Source organism: Pelodiscus sinensis, chromosome 2 (genome assembly GCF_052426305.1).
Source record: "Pelodiscus sinensis isolate ZL-2025 chromosome 2, ASM5242630v1, whole genome shotgun sequence".
Lineage (NCBI taxonomy): Eukaryota > Metazoa > Chordata > Testudines > Trionychidae > Pelodiscus > Pelodiscus sinensis.
The window spans coordinates 60,426,418-60,449,892 of NC_143053.1; the positions used below are offsets into that span (position 1 = coordinate 60,426,418).

General features: G+C 43.1%; 1 protein-coding gene, 1 long non-coding RNA gene and 4 other non-coding genes across 6 annotated transcripts in view; 3 read left to right on the forward strand and 3 right to left on the reverse strand.

The window, feature by feature from the left end:
• Positions 1-756: 756 nt before the first annotated feature.
• On the reverse strand, positions 757-846 carry TRNAY-GUA (transfer RNA tyrosine (anticodon GUA)). The gene is given in 2 exon segments: positions 757-792; positions 810-846. It is a non-coding gene; the product is annotated as a tRNA-Tyr (tRNA).
• Positions 847-2,011: 1,165 nt separating this feature from the next.
• TRNAR-ACG (transfer RNA arginine (anticodon ACG)) lies at positions 2,012-2,084 on the forward strand. The gene has a single exon. It is a non-coding gene; the product is annotated as a tRNA-Arg (tRNA).
• Positions 2,085-5,819: 3,735 nt separating this feature from the next.
• The window catches only part of LOC112546484 (uncharacterized), a 54,068-nt gene continuing 36,412 nt past the window's right edge, over positions 5,820-23,475 (forward strand). The window contains exons 1-3 of the long non-coding RNA XR_003090185.3: positions 5,820-6,542; positions 11,238-11,340; positions 12,197-12,251. This is a non-coding gene — a long non-coding RNA (uncharacterized LOC112546484). The remainder of the gene's footprint in view (positions 6,543-11,237; positions 11,341-12,196; positions 12,252-23,475) is intronic.
• On the reverse strand, positions 5,851-5,923 carry TRNAR-ACG (transfer RNA arginine (anticodon ACG)). Its single transcript has one exon. It is a non-coding gene; the product is annotated as a tRNA-Arg (tRNA).
• TRNAY-GUA (transfer RNA tyrosine (anticodon GUA)) lies at positions 6,379-6,464 on the forward strand. The gene is given in 2 exon segments: positions 6,379-6,415; positions 6,429-6,464. It is a non-coding gene; the product is annotated as a tRNA-Tyr (tRNA).
• Positions 8,090-23,475, reverse strand: part of DNAJC5B (DnaJ heat shock protein family (Hsp40) member C5 beta) — a 51,891-nt gene continuing 36,505 nt past the window's right edge. The window contains exons 4-6 of the mRNA XM_025186891.3: positions 19,434-19,608; positions 10,602-10,707; positions 8,090-8,227 (exon numbers count right to left, since the gene is read on the reverse strand). Coding sequence (XP_025042676.1) covers positions 10,613-10,707; positions 19,434-19,608 — 270 coding nt within the window. The 3' untranslated portion in view covers positions 8,090-8,227; positions 10,602-10,612. The remainder of the gene's footprint in view (positions 8,228-10,601; positions 10,708-19,433; positions 19,609-23,475) is intronic.

The window sequence follows — 23,475 nt, forward strand, 5'->3', positions numbered from 1 at the left end:
AGTTCTACATATAAAAGTTGTGAACGTAGTATAAAGGTGCTTATATCAGTAGAGTTTATTCCTGTATGGCAAGAGGAGAAAGTTTTACTGGTATAAGGCACCTTTATATTGCTGTATGTGTGTCCACACTAGCGGTTATACAGTATAACTATTTCAGTAAACATAAACTAGCGAAAATCATTGTGCTGGTACAAAAGCTGTGCAGCATCATGCAATCACTTATTGTTAGCTGGGTGACATCTGATACGTTATTACCCTATTTGGGAATTGAAAAGGGTAACAAATCAATGATTTTGGGGGTATAATTTGAAGTGGACAAATTATAAATGACAATGGAGGGGGGTTTCTTTACTATAGTGCAGGATACAGCCAGGCAAGATGATGTAGCTCTAGCTAGATTTCTAGGTCACATACTATTTTGGTTATGCAGGATGTATATTTCTAGCGCTGCCTACTGCTTTGTAACAAAACTAAAATCACAGTAACAACCAGCAAACACCCACACGCTCAAACCTGTTAGTATTGGTCACCCAAAAGGCTGCAGCCTGCTCAGGGAAGTGGCTCCATAAAACAACATGGTTCGTGGCTCAGGGCCCGCTGGTCGCTGTAGCCAAGCACAGGTGTAACTTGGTTTCTCAACGCACGCGAGGCGCCGAGACCCCACGGGGCTGTTCCCACCCTTCGCCCTCTCCACTGGTAACTAAACCTCTGAAACAACTACATTCAAAATATGAAGAGGGGAGGAAAAATGGAGTCTCCTTCGAGCCGGAATCGAACCAGCGACCTAAGGATTCCCGCAGGCAATTTCTCTACAGTCCTCCGCTCTACCAGCTGAGCTATCGAAGGGACATGCTAAGAAACGTTCCCGGACATGCACAAGAGTCATAGACGAACGAGGCTGAGCATGCGCACTAGAAATGAATGTTGCATTCGGGATTTAGCAGATGCAGCCGGTGCTTACGAGGGAGGCTGCTGGGCGCGTGGTCTGAGTGTCGCTGACTACAGCGTTGAGCTAGCGAGCCCTCAAGGAGAGAGACCCAGCCTCTGCACCGCGGACTCCTTTGCGCTGCCTGTCGCGCTACAGCCCCGCTCTGTTTTTCTCCCCCGTGGCAGGAGGTTTGCAGGGCCAGGTGTTCACCTGCCCTCACGGAGCAGACAAAGGTTTGCCGAGCTAGTTTGGGCGTGTTTAAAGTCATGGACGCAACTCCTCACGTGCACGCCGAGGTTTTAGCATTTGCTTTTCCCTGCCTTCGAGGGAAGAGCCCGCGCTCCCGCGCCGGGGGATCCTCCGGGATTCCCTAGAGTGCTGGGTGGGAGTAAAGGCTGGCCTGCACAGGGCTTTAGTTGAGGCGACTAGCTGCTTGAGTACCAGCCCCAGTATAGTAGTGATCTAAAAGTTTATGCTTGGTATAGTCAGTCCCCTTTTCAGATGGGATTAGCCATACCTGGATAAAGCAAATAACTGTGCTCACATGGGATCAGATCACGTTAGGGGTACCGGTATAATTAAATTAGTAGTTTAGCTTAGCCCTAGTGTTTGCTTTTGCAAATCCTTCTGTACAATCAGCTGTTTAGATTGCAAGCTCTTTTGGGACAAAGAACTGATCTCATTGATATTTGCTTTTAAACAACTTTTGGAACTATCTAAATAACTTCCAACTCTTCCTGGTTCCCTCTCTCTCAACCTGCTTTCTTCCTGCTACATTACCCACCCTCAAGAAAGATTTAAAGTTAAAATGTTGGATGCATCGGTGAAGATCCGAATAAAGTAACATAATCCACCTCAGCATTAGCATGTTGTCAGGAGGCCTTCGCCTATTGACATAACACTGTTTATGCTGGGAATTAGGCTGGTATAACTGTATTTGCTCAGGAGTGATCTAGTAATACCGATGTAAGTTTGTAATGTAGATTAGGCCTCTGTATATTGTTACTCAAAATCACATTAAGAATAATTTGAGGCGGTACTATACTGTATGTCCTACTATTCAAAAAAGAGGAGCTATGTCTAGGGCCAGTGGCGCAATGGATAACGCGTCTGACTACGGATCAGAAGATTGTAGGTTCGACTCCTGCCTGGCTCGAGAGTTCTTTTCTATTAAATAAAATCTTCTGATTTATTTTTGTCCATAGATTTCATTCATTGATTAGTTTGCTTTGGAGAAAATGCTGATATAGCTAAATTTGCAAAATTGACTTTTATTGTATTTTACCATTTTCTTTCCATAAAAATCTTAAAAAATCTGAACTTGGCATTTGACCTGAAGTTTTCTGTTTCTGTAAAATATTTTCTGCTTTTAATTGCCCTGTTGTAAAACCCCCACATTTTTTAACTTAAATTTGGTATTTTTGCACTTGCCAGTTACATTTTCACAGTACAGCTATTGCATATTCAAATATAAGCAGAATAAGTTCCGAGTGAATAAAGCATGCACATTTGATAAAAAAAATTATTTAAGAAATTATAAACTGAATGTATGGGTATTGTGTGCACATGCAGTAAATCACAAATCTATAGCAAGCCTGCCATTTCAAACTATGAAGTGGACTTCTCTTCCATCTCAGCAAGGCTTACTCTGGAGTGAGAATTCTGTAAAGGAAATTTATTAAACTTGTAGAAGAAACAAAAGACTTGATTCTTGATGTAAAGATGGTAGAGTGCTAGCTTTAACTGCAACATTTATCAGTAATAATGGGGCTTGTTCATTGTAAAAATGTATGGAAAAATTTATTAAATCTACAAATATGTGGTATTTTGAGTATTTCTTATCATTTAAATTATGTTAGTGTCTTGATCAAAAATCATTCTTTTGTAAACTTACTTAAAATATCACATATACCTTAAACCAGGGGTGGGCAAGAGAGCCTCCGCAGGCTGAATCTGTCCTGCCAAGCTGGTTGATCCAGCCTGCAGGCCTTGCTGCTCTCCTGCTCCCAGCCCAATCAAGACCTGGGGACGGGGGAAGCAAACAAAGTCTCTTCCCACCCCGCAAGGGGTGCCCGGTGCCTAGAGTGAACTCTTGTTTGTTCAGAACAGCTAGCGGTTCACTCTAGGTGCCACGCACCCCTTGCAGGGTAGGGGCAAGGGGTGAGAGACTCCCATGCCTAGAGCCCCTGATTGGCCTGGGGGCGAGCAAAGTCGCCTCCCGCCCTGCAAGGGGCACTCAGCGCTTAGAGTGAATTGCCAGCTGTTCAGAAGAGCTGGCTGTTCAGTCTAGGAGCTGTGCTCCCCTTGCAAGTTGGGGGCAGAGGGCAAAGACTTCGAACGCTCCTGCGCTGCAAGGCCCTGATTGGTTTTCTCCCACCCTCAAGGGGTGTGTGGCTTGCAGTTCTCTGGGGGGTGGGCAAAGACTTCACACACTCCCCTGGTCCCAGGCTAAAATCAGGGTCTGTGGACAGGGGAGCACGGGAAGTGTCTTGGTCCCGCACCCTCCACCTGAGGTCCTGCCCCATCTGGGTGGCCTGGGGCTACTTCAAAAATTTGTGAAGTGGCCCCATCTAAAGTTATTGCCCATCCCTGCCTTAAACATATCTTATAAATGTGGCTAAGATTTTGCCACAGGTCATGGAATCCATGAGTTACAGGAAACTCTGACATTTTCTCCTCCAGCTTTGGGGCTCTCAACAGGCCGCAGTGGGGTCCCATAGCTCTCAGCCACTGTTGGCAGAGGGGACCCTGGAGTTCTCCGCCACCATGGGCAATGAGTGTGCCTACAGCTCTCTGGTGATAGGGTATCCCAGAGCTGGGGAGCACTAGCAATGCTTCTCCCTCTGCATTTTGTCATGGTTATTTTGCATAAAAGTCAGGGACAGGTCAGAGGCACTAGACAATAAAAAATATTCACGGAAATCCATAACCTAGCGCTGACTTTTACTAAAAATAACTATGACAAAATCTTAGCCTTACTTATAATTTGCAAAATAAATGTATATAAACTAGACCTCTTACAGTAGTTTTCATAACATAAAACAAAGAACAGATAATAAATGGGGAGGTCTAGAAGTGAAAATCCAAATTGCAGGTTAGTAAATATATATTTGTGACGGACCGGGCTGGGTCTGGGCACAGCTAAGGGCGTCCGCATAGGGCGAATTGCTCACTCGGGGCTCCTTACAACTCCTGACTGGAGGCCTTTCCCAAATAGGCCACAAACCAGTCACACAGAGCACTTCAGCTGCCAGCCTGGCCAGCCAGAAGCCTCACAAGCAAAAACCCTCAGATACCCCAGCTCTTCCTGTGTGCAGGTCTCAATCAGCCCCGAGCCTGCAAACAGGGGAAGGGTTATAGAACCCAATCTCACCTACTCCGAACGGGTTTTTCCAGTCCCAAGAAACCAGCCACAGTTCCCAGGTCAATTTACACTCTGGATCTTACCCACAAGACCACACTGAGCCAATCCTTTAGAATCTAAAATTTAAAGGTTTATTACTACAAGAAAGAAAAGCATGAGAGTAAGGTTGTTAAAGTATAATATGTTACAGGCATCGAATCACCCAGTTCTGGATGCAGGCTCATAGCAGAGATGTTATAACTGCTGGCTTAAAAGTCTCTAGTGTAAATCCTATGTCAGGACGGGTCCACAGTTCTTTCCAACTCGTCGTTCCCTGCAAGGCTGCATCTGGGATTCGGAGCAAAACTGAAGACAAGATGGAGGGTGCCACTTATATACCTCCCCTGGCATCTTCCTGGCCAGAGAAGGTCACATGGTACAACAACCTAACCCAGTGTCCCATGCTGGCAGCTCTTCGGTCCTGGCTGGTTTGCAGGTATCAGTCACATTCCTGAGGTGTGTATTGGCATCTAGAGCTTCATTGTCTCCCTGCTAATTAGCATAGCCATTGGCTGAGCATTCTTTGCCCACTGTTCTGCCTCAGACAGAGAACCTTCCAGCATCAACATAGAGTACATAATTATAACTCCACATACAGATCTTATACAAGTACATGAATAGCATATACAGAATCACTAGAACATAAGCTTTCGTGTGACACCTCACATGGCTCGCTTTGTACAGACTTTGGGGGCACTCCCCCCCCCCCCCATGGGTGCAACAATGATCTGGCTTCTCCCTTTACAATCCAGTAACTTCACAATATTATATTCTGGTATTTCTAACGAATAACAAATCATCTTCATGGAAAATAATTTATCACATGAATGTCAGTTTCTAGGTTCCCGGATCTAATTATTTCAGGATACAGTTTAATTGAAGATGACAGGTCAGATCAAAGGTCATTCAATTAATGGATCTATACTAAATGTATTTGGCTGAGGCTCTGGCCTAAAACAAATATCATAATTAGCTGAAAAAGAATGAAATCCTGAACTCACCTCTTGTAAATGAATGAACTTTAATATGTCATTGCTCCTTGAAAATGGAGACTTTTATTTTTAACAATACATCTTCTGAATTTTCATCCTGTTAGGCTGATTCTCTCTGTTAATATTTAACTACTACTTAAAAGAAGCCCAGTTTTCTCTTACATTTCACAGAAATAAATCACATAGAGGCAGCTGATTGTTTTTGGTGGATTTCATATGGTTTTAACATTTTTAACCTTTTACAGCTTATTATGGGATCCCTGAATTTAACTGTTTGAAAGAATGCACTTTTGTAATTGTTTGAGAAGGTTAACTATAAATGGGGTTAAAATATTTGCATAATTTAGTTTTCTTATAATTCCATCTTCTAGGTTAGGCCAGTGTTAAATTGTCAGCAGTGTTGGGCATGCAGGCAGAACGGTGACAGCTGCTCTGTTGAGGCATTACGTATGTCTGGCTATAAGTATGCCTTCATGTGTAGGGCAGATTAGCTCTTTTAAACCAAAGCAAACAAAATCGTACACGTTCGAGCCAGGCAGGAGTCGAACCTACAATCTTCTGATCCGTAGTCAGACGCGTTATCCATTGCGCCACTGGCCCCCAACTAATAGCAAACTATGAAGAAACAGGCACAGATTCTCCCCCCCCCCGTGCTCGCGCAGAACAAGAAAGAGTCTCGCACGCGCTGCGCTGCGGGGCCAGGCTCGGGACGCACAAGGGAGAGGCGGGATTCCCCCCCCCCCCCCCGCAGCGTCCTCTGGCCTCTACAGAACCAAGCAACGGCCTCCCCGCCCCACGGGGTCAGCTCCGCAGCACTGGACTGACTGCCTCGCCCGCCCAGCACGGGGCCGCGGGGCGGGAGTCCCGAGCCGGCAGAGCAGGGCGGCAACAGCTCTGTGGTGGGGCCCAGATAGACTCAGCAGGCGCATCGGCCAGTGTCCGCGGCTACCAGGCGCATGCGCAACATACCACGGGCAAAAAGAATGTGCGCATGCGCTAGTATCCGGGAACTCTCTCAATTCTAATATGTTACTGGGGAGCTGCAGCATAAGGTCCCTTCGATAGCTCAGCTGGTAGAGCGGAGGACTGTAGAGGAACTGCGGGAATCCTTAGGTCGCTGGTTCGATTCCGGCTCGAAGGAGACGCTCTTTTTCTTTCCTGTCAATTTTTATTTGGACATTGATTTATTTACGATGGTGGTCTTACAATACTGGCTCAAGTAAGTTGGAATGAGCACTGCATGTTCCACAATATGAAATATCTAATGCTTGTGCAAAGTTATAGGAAATAGATAATAATTTAAAGTATTTTATCAAAATGAGAGAGTTTTTCATTTGTTGTAATTACAAATGGCCTTCCACTGCAAACTTCAGTCCCAATACAGACTTTTGTAAGATGTGCAGAAGTTTGGATTCTGTGAGTTGTTTGGGTCCCACTCTGCTTTCAATAGGATTTACTTCAAAAAAGAAATGGTGGTGGGGGTGATGAAAAAATTGATTTTGTGCTTAATTCTCTATGTGAAAAGTAAAATATAATAATTTGTTGATAAGAAAAAAAGGCATAGTGTTTTTGTGCAATGTTATCATAATCCTCGATGAGGCAAATTGCTTCAGGCAAATTCCTATACTTAGATGGAAACTTTTTTGTATCTAGATTAGGATTCAGAAGTTGTTAACAAAAGTATTACTTTACCCTAATATGTTAACAGTCTAGTGTAACCAGCACTAGTCTCTGAACATGGAGTTAGCCAACATATGTTAATTAATATGTCAGGTAACAGCTTTCAGCAGAGGCAGCAGTCTGACTACACAAAATAGCTTGCAGGGTTGAGGCTTTCTTCAGGACATGGTCTGGGTATGCAACACTGTGCTATCATAATACAAATAATAATGCACCCTGTTTTCTTATCTCTGTTAATACTGATGGATTCTCCTTTTGTTATGCCTAACCATAAAAACTAAGAGTTCTGCAGATAACCATTTCTTTGGTTCATTCCTTTAGGATGTTCAGTGGCTGTCAGTCTTGTTCTGAGGAGCTTGTGAACTGAGTTTCTGGTTCATCTTCCAAAGTGAAAGAGTATATTGTAATCTGAACTAAGTAAAGTGGCATAGCTACAGTGTTGCAACTACACTTGCTGCAGCAACAGAAAGGATTTTCTGTCACTGTTGTAAATTCATCCCGTCAAGAGGCAGTAGCTAGGATTCTTCCATCAATCTAGATGTAGCTACACTGGGGCTTAGATGTCCCTAACTGTCTCCCAAGGATGTATGTTTTTCACATCCCTGAGCAACATAGCCAGGTTCACCAAAGTTTTAGGTGTAGACCAGGCATAATAGCTCATGAGAAAACACAGTGCCAAATTTCAAAATAAACCGCCAAACGTCCCTTAATCTACATGGAATGAGGTTTACAGGGACATCGGAATAGTGTGCCTGTTATTTCAAAATATCATTTGCACCCGTTATTTTAAAATATCATTTGCAGTCAAGATGCGGAATAGCTATTTCAGGATACCAGAAGTATTCCAAAGTAGCGCCGCAGTATAGACATTCCCCTAAGGAAAACAAAGTTCCTCTAGAACTTGCCCACTTGGAAAGCTACCATAGACATTTTGGATGGATCAAGATCTTCTTGGTTATTTTGGCTGTTACTTAGAACAATGTTTTCTTAGGGTAGAAACATAAAGGTAGTGCTATAATTCTTACACATAAGGAGTCTTTATTATTCCAAGTGTTTGACAGCAAAGGTAGATTTCAAATACATAGTATTTTTCATACAAATAAATGCAACACCATAAAGAAAAATATTTGCAACTGCATGCTTTCAAAAATTAATAGTAATTCAACTGGACTTGACATGGAAGCAAATCATATAGGCATCATTGTTTCCACCTTAGTGCACCTTCTAGAAAGCAAACAAAAGAAAAAAAATCATATTTATGGACCAAATCAGGAAATCTTAATTCAGTTTTTATTATGTTCTCAGATAAACAGACTTTCTGACTTCACAGGATCTGCAAATGCTCAACACCTCTGAAAATTTGCCTCGGCAATGGCTGACCATTGTTTTTATCAGTCTAATAGGGCATGTCTACATTGGGGTGTTATTTTTAAGTAACTCCCCTTATTTCAAAATAACAAGGCGAGTGTCCACACTACCAAACCTGTTATTTTGAAATAAATGCACTTGTTATTTCAAAATAATAACTCCTGCTTGTGAAGGGGTACGTCTAGACAGCAGGGCGATTTTGGGACACTGGAGGTATCCCAAAATAGCTTCCCCATGTCTTTTAAATGCACCCATTATTTCAAAATATTTTTCAAAATAACGGGTGCACTATTCCAGCATCCCTGTTACGCTCGTTCCATGAGGGATAAGAGATGTCTTAAAATAGTGCGTTATTTCAAAATTTGGCACTGTGTAGACATGCCATATTTCGAAATAAGCTATTTTGAAATACAATCGAAATAAGATGCGCAATTTGCATAGTGCAAATTGCATATCTTATTTCAAGTGTAGGGTGATGTGTAGATGTACTCAAGAGAAATAAACTTATCCCAAAATAGTTATTTTGGGAGTTATTATTTCGAAATAACTTATTTCAAAATAACCCAGTTATGTAAACATAGCCATAGTGTCCTTTTAGCAAAGCCTCATTCTTTCAGAGATAAATCCCATTGACCATATTTATGGTTACTGGGGTGGGGTTTTTTTTTCTCTTCTGATTATGTAAATATGCATAGTGATCCTTGTAGACAGAGTCCCAATGAGGACAGTAGGGCTTCCTGCATTTGCAGCAGTTGTCTGTGTTGATCACAGTGCATGATTGGGGCCTAAATACTTTCTCAGGCATCCTTTTCCCATTAAGAATTAACTAAACATTACAGGATTTAAGCCAAGAGCTAAAACCCATTGAAGTCATTGGGAATCTTTCACTGATTTCAGTGGACTTTGGATCAGGTGCATTGGCCTAGATCTTCCATATTAGGAGCCTAACTCCCAAAGGGTGCGTCTATACTGCACAGTTATTTCAAGATAACTAGCATTATTTCAAAATAACAATGCAAGCGCCTACACAGCCATTCTATTATTTTGAAATAATTTCAAAATAACAGACAGCTTATTCTGAAATCTGTAAACTTCATTCTACGAGGAATAAGACCTATTCTGAAATAGCTATTTCGAAATAAGGCATGTGTAGATGCTCCACTATTGGTATTACAAAATAGCCCTTCACCAGGGCCATTCTAAGTTATTCCTCCCCAGTCCCTCCTGGGGCTCTAAATTGAGATAGCATGTCTACATTAGGGAAGCCTGCCTTAGCCTAATTTTGAGGCTTCCCTGCAGTATAGATGTGCTGTTTCGAAATAAGCTATTTCAGAACAAGTATTCCAGAATAGCTTGTTTCGAAATAAGTGTGAAGTGTACACGTACCCAAACTGGGCTTTAGTCCTTGTTTATTACCTTTGGGTCTGATTTGCTGTTAACAGAGTAATCAGTGGTAAAATTCTCATTGATTTCCATAGAAGCAGGACCTCTAAGATGATTTTTATATACCACGTGTAATTTTTACCTTGACTTTTAACTAGGTTCATTTTCACATTTAATTCTAGACAGGAAACAGTCACTAGCATTTTCACCTTTCACAGTAAATTCTTGAATTAAATTTGAAAAAGTGTATTTAGGAAATAATTTATGTAGCATGTGTAATATATATCCTTATAGAACCAGACTCTTCATTCCCCAACAGTGGGTTTATATTGGCTTTATTGGTGTTATACCAGCATAAAACCAGTGTAAAGGAGTAGAACATAACACCTAAAGATATATGTGTGCATATGCGTGCACACACTGGTGTGTGAACATATATAGATACAGTGGGCTGCGCTCTATCCATATGCACATACATCTCCCACTAAAAATCAGTTGCAGTTGAATGTGCACACCTGGGGATAGAACTTGACCCAATAGCGTAAGAGAAGTAATTATGTGCTGCCTATGTGCAGGCAACATAGGGCCTTATAGAAGTAAACTAGAATACTAAGTATCTTAGGCTTTGTCTGCACTCAGCGAAGAACACAGAGATTGGGCCTGTTCATTTTGAAGGCCCCATGAGTTAAAGAGTCTGCATCCAGAGGAAATTACTTTCAAACTTCCTTTGTCTAACTTAAAAATCAAATACCAATACGGGGAAAAAATTACAGTGCTTTCCAATTATTTTTTCTGAACGCTCTTTGTGACATTCCTACTTAGAGAACATACTGCAATCAGACCGTACTTGCTCTTGCTTTATGAGTCTGTGTGATAGCTGCGATGCCCATCTCCGATTAGTTGAGTTTTCTCATTTGCATTTGTCGGCTGAAGTATGATTGGAGTTTCTCCATCTAAATCAAAGAGGGGGGGAAAACACCCTTCAAGCAGAGTTGATTTGATACAAAAGTCAAGTTGCTTTTCTTGATGGCGTGACTTAGCAAAAATAGTAAGATCTAAAATACTATTGAATGATCTTTCAAGCAAGCTTTCATCAGCAACTCTTTAGGGTCTAATCCTGGATGAGTAAGGGCTGAAAGTTAGAGCTGTAAATGGTTGTATACACAGTGAGTCTATGTTTATCCTTAATATAATACACTAAGCCAACATACACTTTTGCCTGTATGGTCACATAGGAAGTTATGTTGTTACATAAACCAGCGTGTCACATAATCTTTTTTCAGTTTGCCTATTAATTATTTATTATTATTAATAATAATAATAAACCATCATTTTAACCAGTACTTTTCAAAAATTAAAGACATGAGTGCTGCCCCTAACATTTACAATTTAAGTGCCTGCCTCTGTAATAGGATGCAATGATTACTACCGTGAGTTCTTTAGGCTGACTATTTAGTAAATGCTACCCTGGTGATGTTTGCAGGTCTGGGCCTTGAATTAGATCTCAAGAATATGAAGACAATGGTAAAGAAAGAAAAAAAATGAGGATTAAAATGCAAAGAAGAGAGCAGGAGTCAGAGTAAGAAGTACGCATGGTTTTTTTTTTTTCCTACTGATATTACTAAAGTAACACGCATGTAAAGCAAGGACACGTGAAGTGTGTGCTGATTACACACCACAAGAACTATAAGAGCCATGCACTCCGCATCCAATCAAAGCACTGCTATGATTCAACAGGCACACCCTGCAAATTCTATGTGAGCAAGGGGCAGTTAGTAAAACTACCCTATCATAAGAGACCATCTTGGTTAGAACAATCTTGCAGCCCATTGAGATGAAGGAGGGCCACTCATGTGGCCAACTCATTATCGACTCCCCAGCTGACCCCGGGCTCCATGGTGCTGCCCCTTTGAAATGCTGAGGCAGCATTTCAAAGGGGCAGCCGCCACACAGCTGAGCTGCGGATCAGCTATGCAGCAGCTGCCCCTTTGAAACACCGCCTTGGGTGTTGAAACACCACCTCTACCTGATAAAGGCAGCAAGGTGGAGGGGATCTATGGGTGGATCGACTAGTTGACTGACTATCCTATAAGCATTTGCTTATTGAATAGTCGACTAGTCCTTAACATCCTCAGAACTTATAATCATCAACTTGAACTCTGGGGAGAGAGAGATACAATTTCTTCTTGTTAGAAATTTTTATCTCTATGCTCTTTGGACTTTGGGAGGGCAACATTTCAAAGTATAAAATAAGAGATTCTAGCTGCTTAGTCTGGGTTATCCTTAAACAATGTATGGAGCTTGCATATTAAGGCTGCTTCTATTATTTTCTGGAACCTAAGACTGTAACTCGCGTGTGCATGTGTATTTACCAGATTTAACCTTGTAAATAATTCTCATTTCTTTTTCTTAGTCAATAAATATTTAGTTAATTTATTACAGGGACTGGCTACAAACATCATCTTCAGTGCAAGATCTCCAGTGCAACTGACTTGGAGTAAGTGACTGGCCTTTTGCAATTGGGAGTAACTTTAAAAGTCTCAGAAGGGTAGCCATGTCAGTCTGTAATTGAAAAAACTTTAAAAAACATGAATAGTTAGCTCTGCAGCATCTTAGGGTATGTCTACACTTGCACCCTAGTTTAAACTAGGGATGCAAATGTAGGCATTCAAAATAGTCAAAAAATGAGGAGTAATATTAGTTCGAACCAAGGGGCTTGGTTCGAACTAACACATCCCGGCGTACACTTTCACTTTCAAAACAGCTGTTGATTGGAGTAATGCTGTTGATTGGAGAGATCCAAACAGCTGTTGATTGGAGAGATCCTGCTAAGGAAGCACAGGATATTTAAATCCCTGCTTCACTGACTATTTCGAATGCCTACATTTGCATCCCTAGTTTGGAAATAGGGTGCAAGTGTGTAGACATACCCTTAGAGACTAACAAAAAATGTAATTGGTATCATGAGCTTTCGTGGGCACAACTCACTTCTTCAGATGAGTGGAGTAAGGGGTCCAGGGTACAAATAAATAGCAGAGAAAGAGAGGGGATGGGGAAGGAAAGAGAAGGAAAAAATAGGGGAAAAATATTGTGAATTTGAACGTCTGTGTAAATGAGGCTAATGGAGTGGGCTAAAAGAACCCGGTGCTTAGCTTTTTATGTCATTAGGGTGTGGAATGGAGTGGCACATGCAGGTCGGGTCTTTGTTCAAACCTTGATTACAGGTTTCAAACTTGTAAATAAAACCAAGTTTTGAATACTATTGTGATTTTTTTTCTGGGCAGTAAAATGGGATGAATTATGGGCACAGACCATAACATACAGGAATAACTTGGCCAAGAGCAGGCATCTAATTGCATGCCAGATGGCATCACCTCAGTGGTAATGGAACAAGTTTGATTTTGTCAAGGTGAAAGGCAAGAGTGATTAGACTGCAAACAGCTTCTCTGTAAGGAAAATTCCATATTTCGACACAAGGTCAAAGACAGGCACAGTTTTCCATTTTTTGCACTTATACAAAGTTTACAAGGAATTACTTGTTAAAACAAGACTCTGGTTCGGATTAGATTGGGACTTCAAATTCATTTTTAAGGCCTTTTAAAAAAAATCTAAATATTTTCTGGATTTTCATGTATGTTTGTAGGGTTTTGTGTGAGAGAGAGAGTTTTTAATTTTATGGGCAGTCATTTGCAACCAGAAACAGAACACTTCAAGGCTAGAACTTAATGAGTAAAAGAGAGGGGGGGTCTCTTAGAAATGCAAACACTTCCCAAGGCTGGCAGCTCATCAAATACTTCGATGTCTACACACTTCTAGGATTTATTATGGGGTTCATCAGAGTGGGTACCCAAGGCATAATAAGCTATACAAATATAATCTTTTAACAGAGAGCTGCAGAATGGAGGCACAGCAGAATTCACAGCTGAAATTATTTTCTATAGATAGCTCATGTTCACTCTTCGCCTACGTTGATATCATATGGAGTGCGGAGGAGACAATGATGTGCTAAATACTTATTGCTTATGAATCTGGAAAGTAGTTCAGCTCATTCCAGTTCTTTTTTCCCTTTTTTTCTGATGTCATTTGCTGTAAAATTGAACATTGTTTGGAAATGTATAATTTTGTTCTTATGATGAGAACCAAAGAGGAAAAAAACCCATAGACAAACTGTTAGAGAATATCACTACAATATGACGTACCAAGTGCCCGACACCTTACTCAAATGATCAGTCTAAACTCAAATAGTGTCTCATTCAGCAACACTAGAGTCCGTGGTAGGTTTGTCACTGTCTTCGGTGGGAGCAGAATTAAATTAAACAGGTTAAGTGAGTAAGAACATTGAGTGACTGGACTCCAAAGAAGGAGAATAGATCCCAGCTGTTTGGAAATAATTACTTCCTTCTCTTCTGCTGTGCATGTTCTCAAGGCATTTGAAACATTGTGGTTATTGCATGCATTACAATACACACTTTATTTCATGTCAGATTCTGACTCAACAAATGTTGGTTTTAGGGCTAATGGTTACATAAAAAAATTCATTTAGAAACTGGTCTAATGTCATAATAATCTAGGTCCCCATCTTTTTCCCATTGATATCAATAGCAAAACTATCATTGATTTTAGGGGAAGCAGGATTGAGTCTCCTAGTATATGTCTACACTGCAGGGCAAAAGTTGAATTAAGATATACAACTTATGCTACATCAGTGTCGAAATAGCTTAATTCGGCTTTTGGCGCTGTCTAGACAGCAGGAAGCTGAAGGAAGAACACACTTCTTTAGACTTCCCTTATTCCTCATGAAATGAAGGTTACAGGAGTAAGAAATCTTCCAGCTCGACATTATTTTGAAATGAGAGCTTGCTGTGTAGACATGCACCATGTTATTTCAAAATACAGTAGACTTCCGATAATCCGGCACCTTTGGGACCTAGGTGGTGCCGGATTATTGGATATGCCGGAGTATCAGGAGGTAATCCGGCGGGGGGGCTGTGACAGTTCTGCCGGGGGGTGGGTGGGGAACGGCATGGTGAGGGGGGAACCCTCTGCTGTTTTGCAGGAAGGTGGGGGAAACCCCACGCCGCCGCTGCCGCGAGTTTCTGGGAGGGAAGAGGAGCGGGCTCCCCACCCCCCAGACTGCAGTAGTTATCACTGAGCAGTGGGGTGAGGGGCGGTGCTGCAGGACCAACCAGGAGCACCCCAGCTGCTCTGCTCCACAGCTTACCCAAGTCTGCCGCTTGTCAGTTTCAGCAGCTTCAGCGGCGGACTTGGGAAAGCGGCGTGGAGCAGAGCAGCTGGGGTGCTGCTGGGTGCTGAGCAGGGGGATGAGGGCGGCGCTGCGGGACCAACCCGGCAGCACCCCAGCTGCTCTGCTGCCGCTGCTGAAACTGATGAGCAGCAGACTTGGGGAAGCTGCAGAGCAGAGCAGCTGGGGTGCTGCCGGGTTGGTCCCGCAGAACCGCCCCACACCCCCCTGCTCGGCACCCAGCAACACCCCAGCTGCTCTGCTCCGCAGCTTCCCCAAGTCCACCGCTCGTCAGTTTCAGCAGTTGCAGTGGCGGACTTGGGGAAGCGGCGCGGAGCAGCTCCAATTGTCCAGCTGGCTGGAGCACTTCCGGGTTCCAGTTGATGCTGGACTATTGGGAGTGCCGGACCACTGGATGCCGAACAATTGGAGTTTTATTGTAACATAATTTATTCCAAAATAACACTTCTGTATAGATGTAACCCTAGTTATTAGAACTTCTGGTAGCAGAAATAAATCTTGACCATAATAAGAATACAGGACAGGTCCTGCAAACCTTATTCACGGATGAGCTTCTTTAGTTTTTTAGTTGCTAAAGCTATGAATAGGCCAGGTGTTCAAAGTAGCTCAGCAATAGAGCTGTTTGAAAATTTTCCAAATGGATGTTTTTCCATCATAGAATCATAGGGTTGGAAGAGACCTCAGGAGCAGGGCCAACCCCAACTAAATCATTCCTGCCAGGGCTTTGTCAAGTTGGGACTTAAAACCATCTAGGGACAGAGATTCCACCACCTCCCTAGGCAACCCATTCCAGTGCTTCACCACCCTCCTGGTGAAATAGTTGTTCCTAACAAACAAACAAATCATTTTTATTTTATCATAACTAAATGTGGGGGATTTTAAAATTCGATATTTTTGGAACAGAAATAGTTTTCAAAAGCATGGAATTACTTGCGATACACAAATTCCAGGTCTCACACTGTTCAACTCAGGACTCCTAGTTGCTCCCAAGCTTCTTTCGGAATAAGCTTTTCCAGAAGAGATCTTCCGGAAAAGCTTATTTCAAAATAGAGTGTCCACACACACATTTTTCTGAAAAAGCTTTTTCGGAAAAAGGCTTATTCTTCATGGAAGAAGGCTTACCACTGTTGGAGAAAGCCCTCCACTATTTCAACTTTCTGTCGAAATACCACAATTGCAGTGTGGGCACTAGTATTGTTTTTCTGGAATAATGGCCATTATTCCGGAAAAACGGTGCAGTGTAGATGCACCCATTGAGACCGATAGGAATTGCTGAATGTGGTGATAATCTGGCTGATAACATGCACAGGATATTATGAAGTAAACGACAAATGGTATACTTTTTTGCATCTTGATCTCTTTGGAAAATAAATGACTTCGTGTAGTGGGGTGGAATGGCCACCCACTGAGCCGGAGGCGGAGGAACCCCTCTGGGAGCCATTTTGGGCCCAACCTAGCCCCGCCCCCTCACCTGATTGGAAGCCAAAGGGTGGGGCTAGGAGTATAAGAAGGCCGCCGGGGAGCTCAGTCGGGGCCGAGCCTCTGAAGGAGACGGAGGCCTGTCCAGAGCTCCTGCCTGGGGAGGCTGAGACCCGGCTTAGGCCTCCCTCAGCTGGCTCCCCGAAGGCCAGCCGAGGCTTCCCTGCCAGGGCTACAGAGGGCTGGCCAAGCCGGCCAGCAGAACTCCCCGTGAACCCAGAGGACTGGCCCGAACCGGTGGACCGTCTGGAACCCCGACGGTTGCTGGAACCCCAGGGCCGGACGAGCCCGCGGGACGCTGCAGAGCTTCACCCCCTTGGCTTCAACGCCATTTTTAAATCCCCGCTCATTCCACGAGGAGTAACGATAGTTTGAACTAGGAAGCCTAGTTCGAACTACCTAGTTCGTGCCACGTGTAGCCACGCGGCACGGGGTTCAAACGAGCGGGGATTTAAAAATGGCGGCGCCCCGCTTATGCAAATGAAGCCCGGGAAATTCAAATCCCGGGCTTCATTTGCAAGTGCGGTATGCCTACATTATCCCGCTAGTTCGAACTAGCGGGGTAGTGTAGACATACCCACAGTGTGCAGAAAACCTATAAGGAATTTGGCTCAAAATGTGAATTTCTCTTCCAAAGCAGCTTGCTGCAGCCTTACTGTTGTTTTCTGAATTTCTTGGTGGAGCCTTTGTCTAGAAGAAATCTTACATAAAGGAAATTATGGGCATGCAGAAAAGTCTGAACCTGCCTATCTAGGACAATCAAGTTTGAATTACTTGCTGTTTAAGAGCCAAAGCTAGGACCAACCTATGCCATTTTCACTCAGTTACATCTTTTCAGCCAGCACCCATAAACTTATTGCGTGTGCAGCTTGTGTCTGTTATCACTTCTTTTCTTTGAAGTGCAAATTTAAAGGAAGAGGAAGCTGCTATTTTGTGTTCAGATGCAGAGGAAATGCATTTGTTGTCCTGTCACGTTCAGACCTTGCTTTTGTTCTTGATTTTTTGTTGTTGTTGTTGCTTTGTTTAATATAAAATAAAATACAGTTCTCACTCAAATTATAGAGATGCTTTTGATTTATGAAAAAAATGTAACAAAAGTGACAAAAGAAATGAGACCTAAACACTTCTAGTTTATTTCAGGCCCCCCTTTTGAAACCTGGACTCATAAATTCCAAATCTAAGCTTTATTCATTTCTAAAACTGTCAAATTGGTGAACATTCTGAATAAATGGGCAATGGGTATCTCAGTAAAGTCAGGCATCAGCATGATGGAGCAAAAGAAATAAATAGTTAAAGCACAGAAAGCCCCTCTTTGGGAAGGGGAGGGGCCCCAATCTGGGATTTTTAAAGTTTGAGTTTTCTTTGGAAAGACTGTGCTGTACATAAGAAGACCCCAGAAATTGGATTTTTTGATTATCTGGCCAGTAGGGATTTTTTAAAGGAAGAAATGAAGGCAGAGCTACTGCAGAACACAGCTGGTTAGGGTGGGGTACTACAGGGATAAGAGTACTCTTTGACATGCTGGTTCTAGATATAATAAAAAATACTTTTATATCCCGTATCAGAAACGATCCAAAGCACTTTAAAAGAATAAGCCTTATCTTGCAGCCCTTTCTCAAGTAGGCTGATTGGAGTCATTGGGACTGTTTGCATAAATAAAGATTACTACTGGCATTCAGTGAAGGCAGCAGATCAGGCATGGCACACAGGATACGGCTAGACTACACGTTTTTGTCAGAAAAAGGTACGCACAATGTGCTATGGAAGCTCAGGAGTTTGCTGCTCTAACAGAAGCTGGTCCAGTAAAAGATATGACTTCACCCATTTTACGCAGTATTGTACTGTATTTGTTTTGCTTTTGTCTCTGCAGCTGCTTGATTGCATACTTCTTGTTCCAAATGATGTATGTGGTTGACCAATCAGTTCATAACTTACGCATTCATAACTCTGAGGTTTATTGTACTTGCTTCTGATTTAGTTGCCATATAGAAGACTAGCAGACTTACCCGGTGCTTCCTGGGTCCGTCAGGGCAGTGGGCATGGGGAGGGAGAGTGCTGGATTTAGGACAGGGCTTTGGGGAAGGGGGGGAATGTAGGAGGTTGGAGACAGGGGGCTGCAAGAGTGAGGTTTGCGGGATGAGGAGGGGCTCAGGGTGGGTGGATCCCATCCCGCATGGGCTTCGTCTCTTCCCCCAGCAACCCCAGCCACTAGGAGTGTTTTCTTTCCCCACCCCCCAAGCCTCCAGAGGACTTCCCTGACTCGACCCATCCCCCTGAACATCGGGGGGGGAGACTTTTTTCTCCCTCTAGTTCGCCCCTCCCTCCTCAGCTGCCTAGAGCCTTTTCTTTCCACTCTCCAGTGCTTGCAGCCAAGCACCGGGATAGGGGGAAAGGACTTGGGACAGGGGACCTACTTACTTAGTGTGCTGGCAGGCAAGATGGCAGAGTTCCAGCCCTCCTGGCTATTCCCTTGGTTTTATGGCTGCTTGCCAGCGGACACTCTGCAGGATAGCTCTCCCCTGTGGGCTCTCTGCCCCCAATGGCCACTCTCGTATCATGTCCCTCTGAACAGCAGCCCCTCCCTTTGCATGTTACGGAAAACTGTCCTTTTCCTAGAGCTTCCAGTTCTCCTGGCACAACCAAACCCTGACTTTGCTTTTAAGTTAGGGTAAAAGGAAGCTGCATGCCAAATTTGGTGGCCCTAGATCTTACCATTTAGGAAGCACTTGAACAAACAGATTCACAGACAGAAAGACACACACTAAAAATAAATAAATAAATAAATAAATAAATAAATATTTGTAGGGCTATATTCTCTGCTCCTGTAAAAAATCAGCATATCTCCATTGACATAATATACCAGCAAAGGACCTGATAGGTTTTTTTTTGAATGGTTTTGTATATTTGCACTATATAGTAAGTTTCTATAATCAGTACCTTGTTCCATGTCTGTCTTAATCTGCTCCTCCAAATCCTCAGGAGACATACAGAACTCATGCTCTTCTCCCCCTGGTGGTTTGGGTTTACACTGCCCACAACAGCAATTGAAACAGCAGCACAAGCAGCAGCAAAAGTAGCAGCCTGTCAAGAGGCCACAAACGGCAAACAGGGCCTGGATTAAACAGGGAGGAAACCCCTATTACCACATGGACTTCCTTTAATCAGTGGCAGTTTGTAACAGACATAAGGCATATAGAGTGTGTCTAGACTACAGGGTTTGTTTTTTTTTTAAAGTGGCCTTTTTTCGAAAAAACTTCCCCTGTGTCTAGACTGCTGCTGCGTTCTTTCGAAAGTAAATCGAACGAACACAGCAGTTTTTTTGACACGGAACACCTCATTTTATGAGGAATAACGCCTTTCTTCGAAAGTGCTCTTTCGAAAAAAAGGCACTATGTAATACAAACTGTGCTTTTTTGAAATAGAGCATCCAGACTGCCTGGGTGCTCTCTTTCGAAAAAGCAGCTTGCTTTTTCAAAAGTACTGGGTGTAGTCTAGACACACTTTTTTGAAAGAGGCTTTTTCGAAAGTATCTTTCGAAAAAGCCTCTTTCGAAAAAGGCTTGCAGTCTAGACGTAGCCATAATGTCAGATTTAAAAAAATGCTCAGGCCAGATTTACAAGTGCTCCAACCAGATTGTTAAGAGTTTAGCTACCATTCAAAACCCCAAATATGGGCCAGATTTCCAGAGCACTCACCACCCATCTGTCATTGTGACATTTGTAGTCAGATTTTCAAAGGTTCAGCATCCAACATACCCCCAGTATACTGGGCTCTTGCAAATCTGGCTCTAGCTGTGAGTGCTGAGTGAGGCTTTCCAGAAATTTCATTCATGTCACAAAACTCCCACCCCACCACCCTTAAAAATGACACATTACAGTTGGTCTCCATGCAAATTCGTATTCACTACTAGACTGATGATAATAGCAAGCATATAAGAAAAAAAAAAGAAATAAAATAAGGCGTCCAAAGGCTGGAGTGGCAAAGAGGAAACATTTAATTTTTCTCTCACACACGCTGGGATAAAATGAAGTCACATAGGTGTACGTAGAGGAGAATCAGGCCTCCTTGGTCTCTGCAAATCCTAAGGTTTTAAGACACAAATTTGCTTCCATCAAAAAGGCTCAATTTAGCTCTTAGATTATAGTTAAAAGCCACTGTCGAGAATGATTTAACACATGCACCTTAACTCAGAAAAAGTGCTCTCACCAATCATTTAATGTATTCACAATAAAATAAATTGCCTGATAATAGTAATTAATTAATAATAAAACAATCTCCCCTCTATCATCATCACACCAAACCCACTGCAGGACTGGGACCTGTAATGACTCAAGGCTAATGGTAATACAGGCTGGACCTTCCTGGGCAGGCACCCTTGGGACCTGACGAGTCCCGAAGAAGGGAATTTGCTGGACCAAGGGAGGTCGGCCCCTTTGCTGATAAACTCTGGGCTCTCCTGAGATCTGTCAGCAAATCGCCAGGCTCCCCTGCTCCAGGGCCACTGGGCTCCCAGCTCCTCAACCAGTCCCAGGGCTGCTGGAGCTCCACTGCCTCAAGGCTGCCAGGCTCAGCTGCTCTGGGCTGTGGAGGCTCCACTGTCCCAGGGCCGCCGGGGCTCCATTGCTCTGAGGCTCCACTGCTCCGGGGCTCTGCTGCTTCAGGGCTCTACTGCTCTGGGGCTCTGATGGTGTGGGCCCAGTGGAGCTCCATAGCTAGCTGTGGGCCACCAGCACTCCACAGCCCTGAGGGTGTCCTAGGGCACCAGGACTCCACTGCCCTAAACGAGGGCTCTCAGGTCCAGTGGCTTTCTGATCCAGCAACATCCGTGGTCCAGCTGGACCATGGATGTTACTGGACCAGAGTCCCAGACCAGAGAGGTTTAACCTGTACCTGGGTAAGCACACAAATACCTCCAGCTGTTTTCAAAAGCCTGGCTGAAGTTATGTTGAGCTGAAATTATTTCAAAATGCTTCCTCTTCTCTTACAGTAGACCTAGATTTTGTACTGGTTTAACTATTTGGGTTAGGATGTGACTTTTCACTAAAATAGATAAATAGGTATACAACCTCCCCCATGTAAATGCAATTATACCATATAAAGATTCCTTAAAATGGTTTAGATTATTTCCCTACATTTATGGGAATAAGATATGCCGGTATTAGCACCTTTATACTAGTATAATTGTGTCTGCACTAGGGAATTGTACAAGTTTAACTATACTGATTTCAACCTGATATAGCTGAAGTGGTACAGTTTGAACCTCTCTAGTCGACATTACTGGTCCAGCTACATTTATGGTCCAGCATGATTTTAGTTAGCCAGATGTCCACTTATCATGGGTATGCCCATACTTTCCATGGTCCCATAAAGTTTGTTTACTGCCACCAGTCCTGTCTCTCAATGTTCTGTGCTGTTATTTAGCTCTATTTCACCCCTAAATATCTAACAGTCCAATAAGCAGCAGAAGTGTTGGTAGCATTGCTAAACAATATTGACCAACTGTGGTTTGGCAAATTCTCTGGTTCCTCACCAGTCAGGTCCCAAGGGTGCCGCACTAGAGAGGTTCAACCTGTGTATAGACATATTCACAATCACTGTGCACAGACAAGCCCTTAAGGGGGGAAAAGAATCTGTGACATTTTAGTTAAAGCTTTTTTCTGTGTAAATGAACCCACTGTCTCAGCTTGGTTAAGCCTCTAGAGAAATCTGGCTTAATTTAACAGTCCTATTTGCTTTGTGCTTCACTTTTAATTTTTATTTCCTTACTTTTAGTGGCTTGGATCACCACTTAGTGCCATCAGACTCATTGTTGTTTTGTCTTCTGAGTGTGTGAGTGTGACAGGATATACTGCCTATCAGCATACTGAGAAGTGAAGGAGGAGTGTAACCAGCAAGAACTGCAGCCCACTGCAGTGTTTTCCTGTTGGCTTTATAGGAGTATGCCACTGGGACTCAGACGCCACAGTGTGGAATGGCAGCATAAGGCCATAAGGCAAATGCAATCACTAAGCCCAGAGCTTATTGGTAAAAGAGGTGGAAGAGGAAAAGTGTGGATAGGCATGTAGGTAGATGGCTAGATTCAACCAGAGAGGATTCTTTGTTGACCTCTTTGTTTATACTCTGAAAATTGGAAAACTTTGTTTTGTTTAGTGGCGATGGAGATGTGACGATCTGGGAGGTCTTGTACATAAGTGCCTCAGATTTTTTATTTTTTTCGTAGGAGATTCTTCAATATGCAATGTAAGGAATTTACACAGGCTCCATAACAAATCCTTCCATACCTCCAGAACACAGCACCCACCAATCAAATCAACTCAAACCCACCAATTGCTCTCCTTACTCCCATACACCCTCTAGGACTTGGGCTGCTCTCTACACTTTCCTCTGCTTTTCTGGGTGATGATCAAGGCTGCTGCTGCTGTTGTTTCTGTTCCTATTCTTATATCCACATCTATTCCACATCCATAGTCACATAATCGGAGTCCAGGGAATGGCTCATCTGATGCTGCTGCTAGAGAATCTTTCAGTATCTGTTCTCTCCCTTCTTAGCTAGTGACTTCCTGTGCTCAGAGATGGGGGCAAGAAGGCTGAGGAGAAGATAACTGAGAGAAAAGATGGACACAGCAGGTAGCAATAGTAGAAGCAATCAGTAATGAAGAGTCCATGATGCTGCAGGAGTCAACAACCACAGCCAGTGTAAATTTGCTGCCAGAGATACAGGGGCCAGCTGTAATGTCTCGGGCATTCAAAGTGGAGATGTGGACCAGGCCTATCTTCAGTATTTGCTGGTGTAGATACAAATTTTGCCAATATAATGTAGCTCCCAGTTTTGAAAATGAGGGTCCATTAATTTGTATTTGAGCTGCTTCTATTCTCACCTGAAGTAATCTATAAAGGATGTTTTCCCAGACACATAAAGCTGGCCTGCCCTGGCCACTGGTGGAGACAGGATACTGTTTCCCATGTTTCCTAAATCAAA